This window comes from Cydia fagiglandana, chromosome 20 (genome assembly GCF_963556715.1).
Source record: "Cydia fagiglandana chromosome 20, ilCydFagi1.1, whole genome shotgun sequence".
Taxonomy (NCBI): Eukaryota; Metazoa; Arthropoda; class Insecta; order Lepidoptera; family Tortricidae; genus Cydia; species Cydia fagiglandana.
The window spans coordinates 1,347,246-1,359,919 of record NC_085951.1 but is presented as its reverse complement, the minus strand read 5'-3'; the positions used below and the strand labels follow the sequence as shown (position 1 = coordinate 1,359,919).

At 35.2% G+C, this 12,674-nt stretch overlaps 1 protein-coding gene across 4 annotated transcripts in view; it reads left to right on the top strand.

Moving 5' to 3' along the window:
• The window catches only part of LOC134674336 (homeobox protein cut), a 185,333-nt gene that overhangs the window by 13,996 nt on the left and 158,663 nt on the right, over nucleotides 1-12,674 (top strand). For 3 of the 4 annotated variants that reach the window (XM_063532376.1, XM_063532379.1, XM_063532377.1), the window contains exon 2: nucleotides 9,097-9,294. In XM_063532376.1, the coding sequence (XP_063388446.1) occupies nucleotides 9,178-9,294 (117 nt within the window). In that variant the 5' untranslated portion in view covers nucleotides 9,097-9,177. Of the gene's footprint in view, nucleotides 1-9,096; nucleotides 9,295-12,674 lie in introns of those variants that run through there. The other variant, XM_063532380.1, reaches the window with a different exon arrangement.

The window sequence follows — 12,674 nt, the reverse complement described above, 5'->3', positions numbered from 1 at the left end:
ATCACTATGAGGAGTACAGCCTACAGTTAAATTTTTTACTCATATTACAGGCCACACCCGGTATATGAACTAAGTACTTACTTTTTTTTTAGTCACCTATTCTAATTTTGAATTACAAATGTGTGTCTTAATTTAAAATCCGTTACTCATTAGAATCGACATGTGCACCGAAACTCGAAGGGGAGTAATATTCGATTTTATCTCGAAGCATTTGAAAAAAGAACGTCTTTTTTATTTAAAAACGGAACGACGTTTGTGGCGTAATTACTAGTGATGGGACAGTGTAATTAGAATCAATATATCGATTATTTTGATAATTCTCATTATCATACCTAACGCACGAAATATTTTTTATGTTACCTATGTTATAGGTGACGCTTTCTCAATGATTTCAAAACATAAATAGAAAAGACAAAACATATTTATAATAAAACGACCTCTTCTTCCTATTGTTGTCCCATATTGCAAGAATTAGGAATTACACAGAAACCAGTTTTTTTTTAAATCGACGGTCATCTGAACTTACAGCCTCCAGGTATTAAATAATTTTATTCGTTACTTAATATATTTAAATTAATTGATAATGATAAGCTTTTACAGTTTTACACCCGCAGCAAAATTGCGTGACCACATTATAAAAATTTATTCATAAAATGGCCACGTACTTTTATGAGTGCAATCATAATGTGTCCATGCAATTTTGCTACTCGCTGTACAATAAGAAATGCATTTTTATTCTCATTAGTTCAATATCCCCAAATCAAAGCGCCACAAAAACTTCCACCCCATCGGACGTCATATTTCGTTCCGTCTCCATCGGAAATGCCGAAAGTGTCATACGTCTTGTCTCATAAGGGGAGGCGCCTTTATGCATCGAATATGGGGTTAATGGAATTCGGATATTCAATTAGGTATGTCTGGCAACCATTCTTTTTCAAAAAAGGAGTGAAATTAAAAACGTGGAAAAATTAGATTTTTTTTAAGTTACCAAAAAAAGTTTCGCGCCCGAAATAATGTAAAAATCTTCTTCTGCTTTTTCTTTTCTGAAAAAAAAACAGTGATAGGTGTATATTTGGCCGTATGATATATACATATTTTAGTTTCTGAATGATTGGTTCATTGGTTCGCGTGGACGATCGATTGCCTACAAAAATTGAAGGTCACTCAATTGGGGCAATTTAACTGTATGTATAGTCTGGATTGTTAAAATATCAGGTCGCTATATTTTATAAAAAAAATGCATTCTTTATGTGTAATATTTATAAAGAAATACATCAAAATAGCAAGATCCGAGTCTCACTAGTCTTCTGAGTTGTAATTTTATAAAAAAAATCATCCAAATGTTAAAAAAATGGGTTGGGTTCAAAATGTTAAAAAATACAAATAAACATAATTTTGTTCACCAAACAAAAATTATAACAAAAACTAAACGTGTAAACGTCGAAGTCGAAATATGGTTCAATAAAAAAAACCGGGTGCGAATTCGCCCCAAGACCACAAGCTGTGTTTCCAACGTGTAACCTCTGTGCTAATGAATCGGTATAATAAACTGGAAGAACTTGGTTACGAGTTACATATTTGCATAGCTAAATTTGGTTATTTTTATAACTTAAAAGAGTAAATTTTGAGCATTCATAGTTTCTCTTTCTCTACCTACTTGCTTTGACCTTCCCACGAATATATTTTGCTTTAAACTACGATTTTTGTTTATTCCCTGCTACTTCAGTATCCTACCATTGGTAATACATATCTTTAATATCATTAAAAATAAAGTGATCTCTGTTTTTGCTTTAAGCGGTGGCTATACTCTCTAAAAAGACACTATTAGAAACATTTAAAATCATCTATAACCGCACACCCCACATTCTTTGCCGGCTACCGATCATAAACAAACTTTTTTCTCTCCCTCCTAAAGACATAATTATGTCATCTCACTGTTTTAAGCCGAGAATGATTATAAATCCTCTAATTATTATCCCCAGGAGTGTATCCTGATGTATTTATGTCCATATTAAGCATGTGTCAAAGCTTCTGTATATTTCATTACGTCACACTATGAGAAAGCACTTAAGTTTGAAAAAAAGAACGAGGTTGAAATACGAACAATAACAGTTGACACTTGGTTCGCACTAGGTGGCGCTAGCAACTGATAAAAGGCAAACTTTTCTTGCATGCAACTAAGGAACACGTCGGAACTAATCGAGAAAGTGATAAACAAACAAAACGCAACCTTACGCTTATTACTTTACAAGCGTAGTCGATTTTCAGTAACAGCAAAACCAAGTTTACACGCGTATAAAAACTATGGCTTAATGCTGGCCACCTGCCTTTTAATAAAGTAAAAACAAACACGCGACGTATCGAATTGTATCGATAATCGCTCGTAATCGGTTAGTGTCGTGATGCGCGCACGTTAAAAGTGTCATTCGATTGTTATTCGAAAATTGAAATCGCCCATTCGGTTAAGCTGACGTTTATAGCGATCGGGGTTGCGTAAGTGAAAAGGTCAACGGTTGTGTTTGAGTTATAGGAATAAGAGCATCCTACGCGGTTTTGGACGTTAGGGCTTTGACAGATCGTAATTAGTTAGGTATTATGTTATGTACTTATCGTATTAAAATTATTAAGGAAAATTTATAAATTATAGATAGCCAAATTTGTAGGTCATAGAATTAATCCCTCGTATGCTTAGACACGGATTCGTGTGTGTGAATTTAAATGTATTGTTTTAAATTTCAATTGAGGTAACTTTTTCAATGATCAAATTTGACAGGCCGCATACGAGGGTTCATCATCATCATCTCAGCCATCAGACGTCCCCTGCTGAACACAGGCCTCCCCCTTTTTTGGGGGGTGAATGCCATAATCGCCACGCTTGGCAGGCGGGTTGGCGTTGGCGATCGCAGTCGAGTACACCGAATATGAGGGACGCTGCTGCCCGTCCACCGGTGGTCTTGGACGTGGTTTAAGGACATACCCGGGTCCTGGACGTAGTTTAAGGACGAGGGTTAAGCTACAATAGATCATCCGACACTTAGTTAAAATACAAGAACTTTGAGAATAATTCGATCATTATATTGATATTTGCGAGGTGTTTGTGCAGAAAAAGCATATTTTGACAATGATGTTGTTTTCTTACTACACATAATAAGTTCGTCTAACTTTGCTTGAGGAAATATGTATGTCCTCGAATGCGCACAATAACAGAAAGTAAAAAACGCAACAAAAACTCGAATGACGTGTGACTCGTTTGCAAATCAATAGCTTGTTCGACAAAGCACTTAGCACACGTCGAAAAACCACTCGCACCGAAACAAAGCAACAACGAAAATCCATCAATTAAAGAACTGCTACGCTCAAAGGGCATAAACGAAGAACCACAACGAAAATCACGAATACCAAAAAACGAAACCGAATATGACTAATATCGAGCACAAAGTGCAAAGTCGTCGATAACGCCTCTATGGCAACAAAAGGAGGGAGTTTCGAAAAAGGAACACCGCGTTCGAATTTCTGTTTGGAATTCCGTGCAACATTTTAGCGATCTTGATTGTGTATAAATAATTAGTTCTGAAGCCATAAAAAGAACTAAAAGGCATCGATTGGGAGGAAACTAGCGAAGTTTCTGTCACGAAGGTTCCTTCGATGCACGATAGATTTTACTACGTTCGGTATTGACTGTATTGCCATATTTAAAAATCGAATTCGGAAATCGAATCGCATTTGATTTTGACCGTTATTCTATCCACGATAGGGATGTGAAAAGCTCGTATCTAATGTAAAGTTATGTTTGTTTTCACGTTTCTTCGGTGTGTTTAAAAAGTTCGCCCGTGTGAGGGTTTAGGTCGGTTATATTTATGATGGTTATAAAATTGTTTGCGGCATGTTCCTTTCGGTTATTGTCGAGCACCTGTCTTTAAATTTTATTGTCGAAAAATGTTTATCGATATAACGATTACATAAATCTAGATCGTCTAATCGGTAGTGAAGTTGACAATCGATTAAAATAAAGTTGTTTGGAAAATTTAAATTTTTATAGACTCGTTTATAAGAAAATCATACAATTTATTTATATTTCTGTAGCATAAAATAACACTAGTTCAATCAAATAAAGCTATTTAGGAAATTAAAGTAGGTACCTATACTAAACTAAGGTAATATTTATAAAGGTTTTGTTTCTTTACCTATCCAGTATCCAATTCAGTTTCCGTGGTTTTTATGAAGAATAATTAAAACGGTATTTAATTATGCATTTTGGAATATTTATTGTTTTGTATAATTTTTTTTGGTCATTTCACGTAACACAAATCCAAAATATGTAATATTAAAAGTTGTGCAATATTTTCTACCAGTTCCCAATTGTACGATTCTCAATTGTAAGGTAGCCACTGAGGTCGTTAGCTAAATCTACCATCGTTAGCTAGTTGCAAAACAATAACAGTTATGAATACTTAAAATTAATAGAAACGATCCTAAGTGAACCACTCGACACGACAAATTTACAATTCTAATACACTTGTAATTTCGAACGATTTATTTTTGACCGAAATTCGTTTCGTCGAAAAATAAAGTTGTTAAGCCCCCTGTCGCGTAATAGGGGTTACACGCGACCGAACTGCCAACTTAACTACACTAAAAATACAAGCAAAAACAAACTTTATTCTATATGGCGCAAAGTCTTTCACCATGCACTGATAAGGTGGTCGTAGATGTATCGATAAGAAATTCGTATTGACTATGACATCCTTAAAACTATTGTCGTTGAGTTTAAATTTCGAATGTTGTGTCCGTGCGAATTTTAAGCGGTTATTTCGATTTTTTTGCCATAAAAACGTATTAAACTTTCTTGAGACATTAAGTTTGTCCATTTTTATTTTGGTATTGCATGCAAACACTGGCTTTTTGGTAATATTTATCTGGTAAAATATCACAAACAAAATGGCCTTCGGTAAAAGTCAAGTAGAGAAGAGTTAAGCAATATTTTTGTATTTTTTATTTATCCAAATAATTATACTTGTTCGTTACCTGACATATTTTAAAACAGTGGCACTTCTTATCTGAATGAATTATAAATTATTTTAAACCTTTTCATATCGCATTAAAAACACTATAAATTTCTTTAGAATCAAAACGGTCATCACAATTTTTACTACATCCTTTTTTTTCATTAACAAGCATTATTTGAAACATAATAATGGCGCCCCATATTAAAATATGCCTAATGTTGAGCCATATCATATCACAACAAAAATACTATAAATGTGACGTTCCACGGCAAAAGGTACCTTATGGCGGCTGGCGCTTACATCGCATAGCGCCGCAATAATATTGGAGCGACGTTAATAATAGCGTAAGCGCCAACCGCCATAAGGTACCTTTTCCCGTGGGATGTCACAAATTTCAAATTTCTTAATAGAATTAAAACGGTCAGTGTCAATGCACCCCTTATCAGGGCTAATGAATATTAACTAATAAACTGTGGGTGTTTCTGTCTGTGAGTCACGACGTTTGGGGGACTATGTGTGGGGGGATCAATAGATAAAGAAATTAAAAATAAATTGAGCTGTTTTTTCTTGAAGAATAGATATTTGTATCGACGACATAACTTTTAAGTGGGACTAGCCTAATATATAAGTTTTTAAAAAGACTTACACCAAAGGTTTGTCCATGGCATCATTTCAATGAAAAATTAAAAAAATATTTATAACAATAAAAACTAACGCAATTTGGGCAAATAAAAATGTTTTTGATATTTACTGTAGTTTTATTCCATATAATTGTAACTTTTGAACAACTTTCGGGATTAAAACTCGCAAACGTTTCAAATTTAGAAGTATATCGTATCAAAAACACAAAAAACTGATCATAAGCTATGTAAAAATCTGTATTCGCTAACGATCGCCGTGAAACGAATGAAATCTACAAAGCACATCTTTACGAACATTCCAAATTCGAAAAAAAATGGAATACATAATATCAATGACACAAATTCAAATTGGCCAGTACTAGTACGTTCGAAATTTAAAAAAGCGGTAATTAAATGGGCCGAAATCGATGGATCGATCGTTCCGTGCGGCGTGTAATCCTGTTTGCATATCGCCGCACGAAGCCGCACTTATCATGTTTATTGATTGACACGCCAGTAATTCACTGGTTCAACCCTAGCGAACGATGGTGGTACAAGCCATGAGAGTGTAGCGAGTGTTGAGAGAGTAGCGAGTAATGATAGTGTAGCGAGCGATGAGAGTGTAGCGATTTAGAGTAGGACCTTCGTTCCCGCACGAAGCCGCACTTTATCATGTTTATTGATTGACACGCCAGTAATTCACTGGTTCAACCCTAGCGGACGATGGTGGTACAAACCATGAGAGTGTAGCGAGTGTTGAGAGAGTAGCGAGTGATGATAGTGTAGCGAGCGATGAGAGTGTAGCGATTTAGAGTAGGACCTTAGTTCCCGCACGAAGCCGCACTTTATCATGTTTATTGATTGACACGCCAGTAATTCACTGGTTCAACCCTAGCGGACGATTGCGGTGCAAGCTTCATAGCTTAGAGCTACACTCTCATGAGTGTAGCGAAGGATTAGAGTGTAGCGATTTAGAGTCGGACCTTAGTTCGCCGAGTGATGAGAGTGTAGTAATTTAGAGTCGAACTAGTTCGCCGCACCCGCACGTAGTCACCGTTATCATGTTTTTTGATTGGCACGCCAGTAATTCACTGGTTTAACCCTTAGCGGACTATGGCGGTGTAAGCAATGAGAGTGTAGCGACTTATTGGTATGTGTTTTGTAAATACTTTAAAAAAAACATAACTAAAATACTGACTTTTACAGCAATTTACTTTTTTGCTGAAAAAATATACGCAGAAGTAAAATTGTAGTGTCTTGGTATTCTAGTTGTCTCGAAAACAATCAAAATTCAATTCTAGATCCTCCTCCTCTGATATTCAATTAGTCTCTAAACGTAAACAACCTCGAAGTAATATACCTATATGTATGATGAGTTTGCTCATGTATTATGAAAACATTTTTCTATACAATTTCATTACACGATACGATGTGTAATTCGCATGCTAAAAGAATAAGTTAAAGTGAAATTAGCAATGTTAAGTTCTAATCTCTCATTCTTGAAATCATTTACTCTTAAATCCGCTCCCGCTACCGCTCGTCACCCGCACCGCCCAAAAAACACAAGTCGCGCTTTACGGCTTTGTACAGGTGGCGATAACTTAGTTTTTAGGTGTTTCGGCAACATGCGACTGCGAATTATCATTTGTACCAGCCCTGATCGTATCGCGTCTTGACCCCAGTTAGAACTGTTAGGAATAGTTCGTTTATCAGTGATCGATTTGAATATGCTAGTGGCGGTGCCGTGGTTGGGGTGGCTTTTGTAATATATTGTCGTAATTATGAGGTCTATCGTTCAGACGGCACGCGATATAGTTACTGACACTAAGGTGATTTGGTATAAGAATAATGCCAATTTTTATCAATTGCATGCCAAGAATTGCCAAAAATTATTTGACAATGTTCAATATTAACATAATTATACGATAACTTGAAAAGCTTTTTCAACTACAGCAGCACGCGAATCGATGCTAATACTAAACTAAAATTAGTGTTTCTTTCAAAAGTCACGGAAATCAATCAATACTGGTCAGTTTTACTTTCTTTCTTTTTAGGGCATGATAGCGAACAGATAGATATATTAACTACAGCTAACAAAGCCAACGTGCAAATCGATACCAAACTCAAATTACTCTGTTCTTTCAAAACTTGACACGCAAATCAATCGATACGAACCAAATTAGTCTTTCTTTCTTTGCAGGGCACAATAGCGAACAACCGCGTTCACACGCAAAGTCTTCAGAGGGACGTTCGACGTGTTGCCTCTCTGTCGCACTTGTAAATCCGTACGTAAGTGTGACAGGGAGGCTACGTCGAACGTGGTTCGCGGTACGCCCTCTGCTCGCTGTACAAGCCGAATCAGACTTACCATTCTTTTCTCTTGACATTCTTCAATATTACTATAAATAATTCACTAACCTAAACAGCATTTTTTATTTTCAACTACAAGTAAACCGTTGAATTCATGCAAATGAACTGAAATTAGAATGTTCCTGAAATATGAAACAAATAAGTCTTTCTTTTTTAGGAGGAAACAGATAAATTTTCAACTACATCTAACGAATCCAACACGCGAATCTATAAATACCAAACTCAAATTAGGTTATTTTCAAAATCTGCCACGGAAATCAATCGATAAAAGCTTTCTATTTCATTTTTGATACAAGCTTCGCAAATTATTCTTTCTTTGCAGGGCACAATAGCGAACAAACCGAAAGTACCAGAGTTTATTGGCCGCTAGGACTGTAAAATGCCCCTGCTGCCCTAATGCACCCGACGGAGGCCAGATTTACTTTTTAGTGTAACTTTTACACTTTAACAATCTATCTCAGAACTTGAATAGAGTTATTACTTTCAAATACAGCAACTAATCGGCCCATCCCAACTCTCTAATCGATGCGAACACCGAAATCAAAAGTCTGTTCATTTCAAACGTAAACTTGAAAGCAAAAAATCTTTCTTTGCAGGGCACTATAGCGAACAAACCGAAAGTCCTCTGCCAAAGTCTATTGATCGCTAGGACTGTGAAATGCCCTTGCATCCCTAAAATTAAATGCCCGCCCGCGGAGGCCAGATATACTTTTTAGTGTAACTTTTATACTATAATATCACAGATCCTCCGCCCAATCCAACTCTCTGATCGATGCCAATACCAAAACCAAAAGTCTGTTCCTTTCAAACGTAAACTTGAAAGCAAAAATTCTTTCTTTGCAGGGCACAATAGCGAACAAACCGAAAGCCCTCTGCCAGTTGGTTGGCACGCCGTTCGGGCTGTGAAATGCCCCTGTACCCCCAAAGGAACACTTTTCAAACGTAAACTTGAAAGCATAAATTCTTTCTTTGCAGGGCACAATAGTCAACCAACCGAAAATCTACTGTCAGCTTGTTGGCATGCCGTTCAGGCTGTGAAATGCCCCTGCACCCTGCTCCTTTCAAACGTAAACTTGAAAGCAAAAATTCTTTCTTTGCAGGGCACAATAGCGAACAAACCGAAAGTCCTCTGCCAGTTGGTTGGCATGCCGTTCGGGCTGTGAAATGCCCCTGCAGCCCTAATGCACCCGACGGGGGCAAGCCTGCCGGCGCCGGAAGCCGAGGTGCAAGCTATGCACTCGATGGACTGGTTGTTCAAGAAGGAAAGGATATATCTACTGGCGCAGTTTTGGCAACAGGTAACGTAAAATGATGTTTTAACGAAACGGGCCGATAAATAATTATCTAAATACTAATAACAAAGTCTCGTTTCGTTAAAATCTGGTGCGAAATCATAAGTCAATATATATTAAGCCCTTTAACCGTCTAGATTTTAAAAAAATACACGATTTAAGGCTTGAGCTCTTTAAAGTCCTAAATAGACATTTTTGCCGTACAATATCTGAATCCCTGCAAGCTTGCAAACAGCAAAATATATTTTTTTGTCTTTCCGTGTTTTTACTTCATAATTAGTCTCACCTAGACCAGAAGTGCCCCGCCATCTTCCGAATGTCGTCCACCCAACAGACGCCACGCGCTCCTTTCATCCAAAAACGGCTACCAATCCGTTAAACTACCGCATACATTTACATAGATACTGCTAGTCTCATCACTTTTACGGTACTGTATGTCTCATTCTAATTGCGAATTTGATTATAACGTTAAACCCTTTAAAATGTATAAATTTTATAAAATGTTATCAACAATACTAGTGCAAAACCGTAATCCAAAACTCAAGCCATTACAACACTATCGACTATACGAAATCAATTTACAGCACCGCAATTAACCTGAGGGACCCTTGGAAATTACCGAACGATTCCGACCGATACCACCTCAATTATATCTATTGTTTAACTAACTATTGTTTCGTATGCTAATATCTGATCAACGTCACATATTAACATCCGTAGCTACGGTAGAATGTAGAATCGCCTTTCGGTTTAATTTTCGAATTTGCAACATAGGGTTGGGATTAATTTGGTTTTATCGATTTTTTGCTCAATGATAATTGAGATTTGTGATTTTCGTCGCGATGGAGTTTGTTGTTTTGCCCATTTTTTTTGTATTTTTTTGCATTTTTGGTACGACTTTTGATCACCACATATACGAAGAATTAAAGCGTAAATATAAACACTTACCTACTGTACTATTTGCCCGGTTTTTTTTTTATTTATAAGGGCCTAATTTTAAAAACAATACAATAGGATTTATAAGACAACAAAAAAAAATATTTATTTAAATCAGTCCATTGCCCAACATTGAGATAGTCTAATAAAATGTCAACCATATAATTAGCATTATGTCATATCATGGCCGTTACAGGAGTGTGTAGGTGTGTCTGTCTCTTCGTCTATTTGTTCTATCACGCGACTCTACCCGACTATTGTTCCGTATGTTAATATCAGATCACTAATCGTTGCATTACGACATTACTCAATTCAGATCTGTATCTATTTAATGCAGAATTATCTGTAGATGCAGCAGGAAATTACAAAATACAAAGGAGCTATGTATTTAAACATCGATTTGAATGGAACAATTAAAAAACTTTACTTGTTTAAAGATGACCGTAGAATTTTATCTTTTCTTATCGCACAAAAATGTGTCGATATTTTTTCATCACAAATCGACTTGGTTATATACTTTGCGTAAAAGCTTGTAGACTTAAACAAATGCCTATTTATGTAAAAATAACATGACTTTTATATTTCTTATGAAAAAATTAAAAACGTGACATGATTTAGATCTGTTTAAATATTTGAAACAAGAATAATAAGTTTTCTAAGACAAAAAACATAAGCGATAATGTTAAGCCAAGAAGTAAAATTAAAACATCCATCAATATTTACTGTCACTATTTGACAATAACAGTGATGTACCAAACGCGTATGTAAATTATCGATGTAATTCTCAATGCTAATCGATACGAAGATTGAATTCGCGCCCATTACGTCTGTCAAGCGTAATTAACATGGCTGACACCGTGACAGCAATCAGAGTGCCACAGATCAAGAATCATTACTATAGTGTCACCTATTGTATCTATTATTACTAACAATGTGTATGTAAAAACATGTTTATGTAGTTATGTATGTGTCTACACTATACAGTACTGTTTATATTTAAATATAGTATTTCGACTCTTGTATGAAGATACGTTACTTCTTGATAAAAAAAAACTGTACACTGACTTCCCAATAGTAAACAAAACACAACCGCATTCGGGATTCAAACCGCCACCGTCAAATTCCAAATTCAAAACGATTCCGATATTACCCGAGTAAAATATGAACAATAGGGATTAAAAGCGGAATAAATATTCATTCAGGCGAGATGCGCGCGCAGATACTACGTTTCAATGGCTGAAGATAGTATTGTACTGGCCACTAAGAAAATAGAGAAACAATTTTCCAAAACTCACCATTAAACCACCATGTTTACCAAATTTAAACTCTATTCATAATAATTAAAGTATAATTTCGAACGCTCAAGGATGGCAGATAAGAGGTTTTCGGAAGTAATCGATTCGAATGATGATTAAAAACGTTCCGTTTTTGAATTTACATATGCCGTGCCACGAATTTGCTATCGATACGAAATGTATGGTCAGTTTTGCTAATAAATTAATAATTATTAAAATTATGTAGACAACTGAATTTATTATTTTTCTTTGTAGGTATATTGCCGTGCTTTAAATCGACATAAATTTTATTACCGGATGTAAAGATTATAGTCTTTAGTTTTAATAAAATATATACATGAATAAACTTGGGGTAAAGTAAAATTAATTGAAATGATTGAACGGTGATTATGATTAATTCTTAAAGTCGCAATAATTTTACTACTTGCAAATTACTGGTTGCAATACAGCTCATTTTCATAAAGTTCCATCGACTTTATTCCATAGTATTAAGAGCAATAATCGCACAATTTCCGTTTGATATTAAAGCTCAATTTATTTTTCAATTACAATTTTCCAGAACAATAATAATATATTATAGTTTCACAAGTTCTTTTGAATTCCTTTAGTCGAATGTTTCCTTAACAATACAATTTTATGTAGGTTTCTACGAGTATCAAAACCAATAGTAATAAATGGACCTCAAGCCACCCATCTCGTATTTTAAAATTTATTATTTGAATTTATTATTTTTCTTTGTAGGTATATTGCCGTGCTTTAAATCGACATAAATTTTATTACCGGATGTAAAGATTATAGTCTTTAGTTTTAATAAAATATATACATGAATAAACTTGGGGTAAAGTAAAATTAATTGAAATGATTGAACGGTGATTATGATTAATTCTTAAAGTCGCAATAATTTTACTACTTGCAAATTACTGGTTGCAATACAGCTCATTTTCATAAAGTTCCATCGACTTTATTCCATAGTATTAAGAGCAATAATCGCACAATTTCCGTTTGATATTAAAGCTCAATTTATTTTTCAATTACAATTTTCCATAACAATAATAATATATTATAGTTTCACAAGTTCTTTTGAATTCCTTTAGTCGAATGTTTCCTTAACAATAAAATTTTATGTAGGTTTCTACGAGTATCAAAACCAATAGT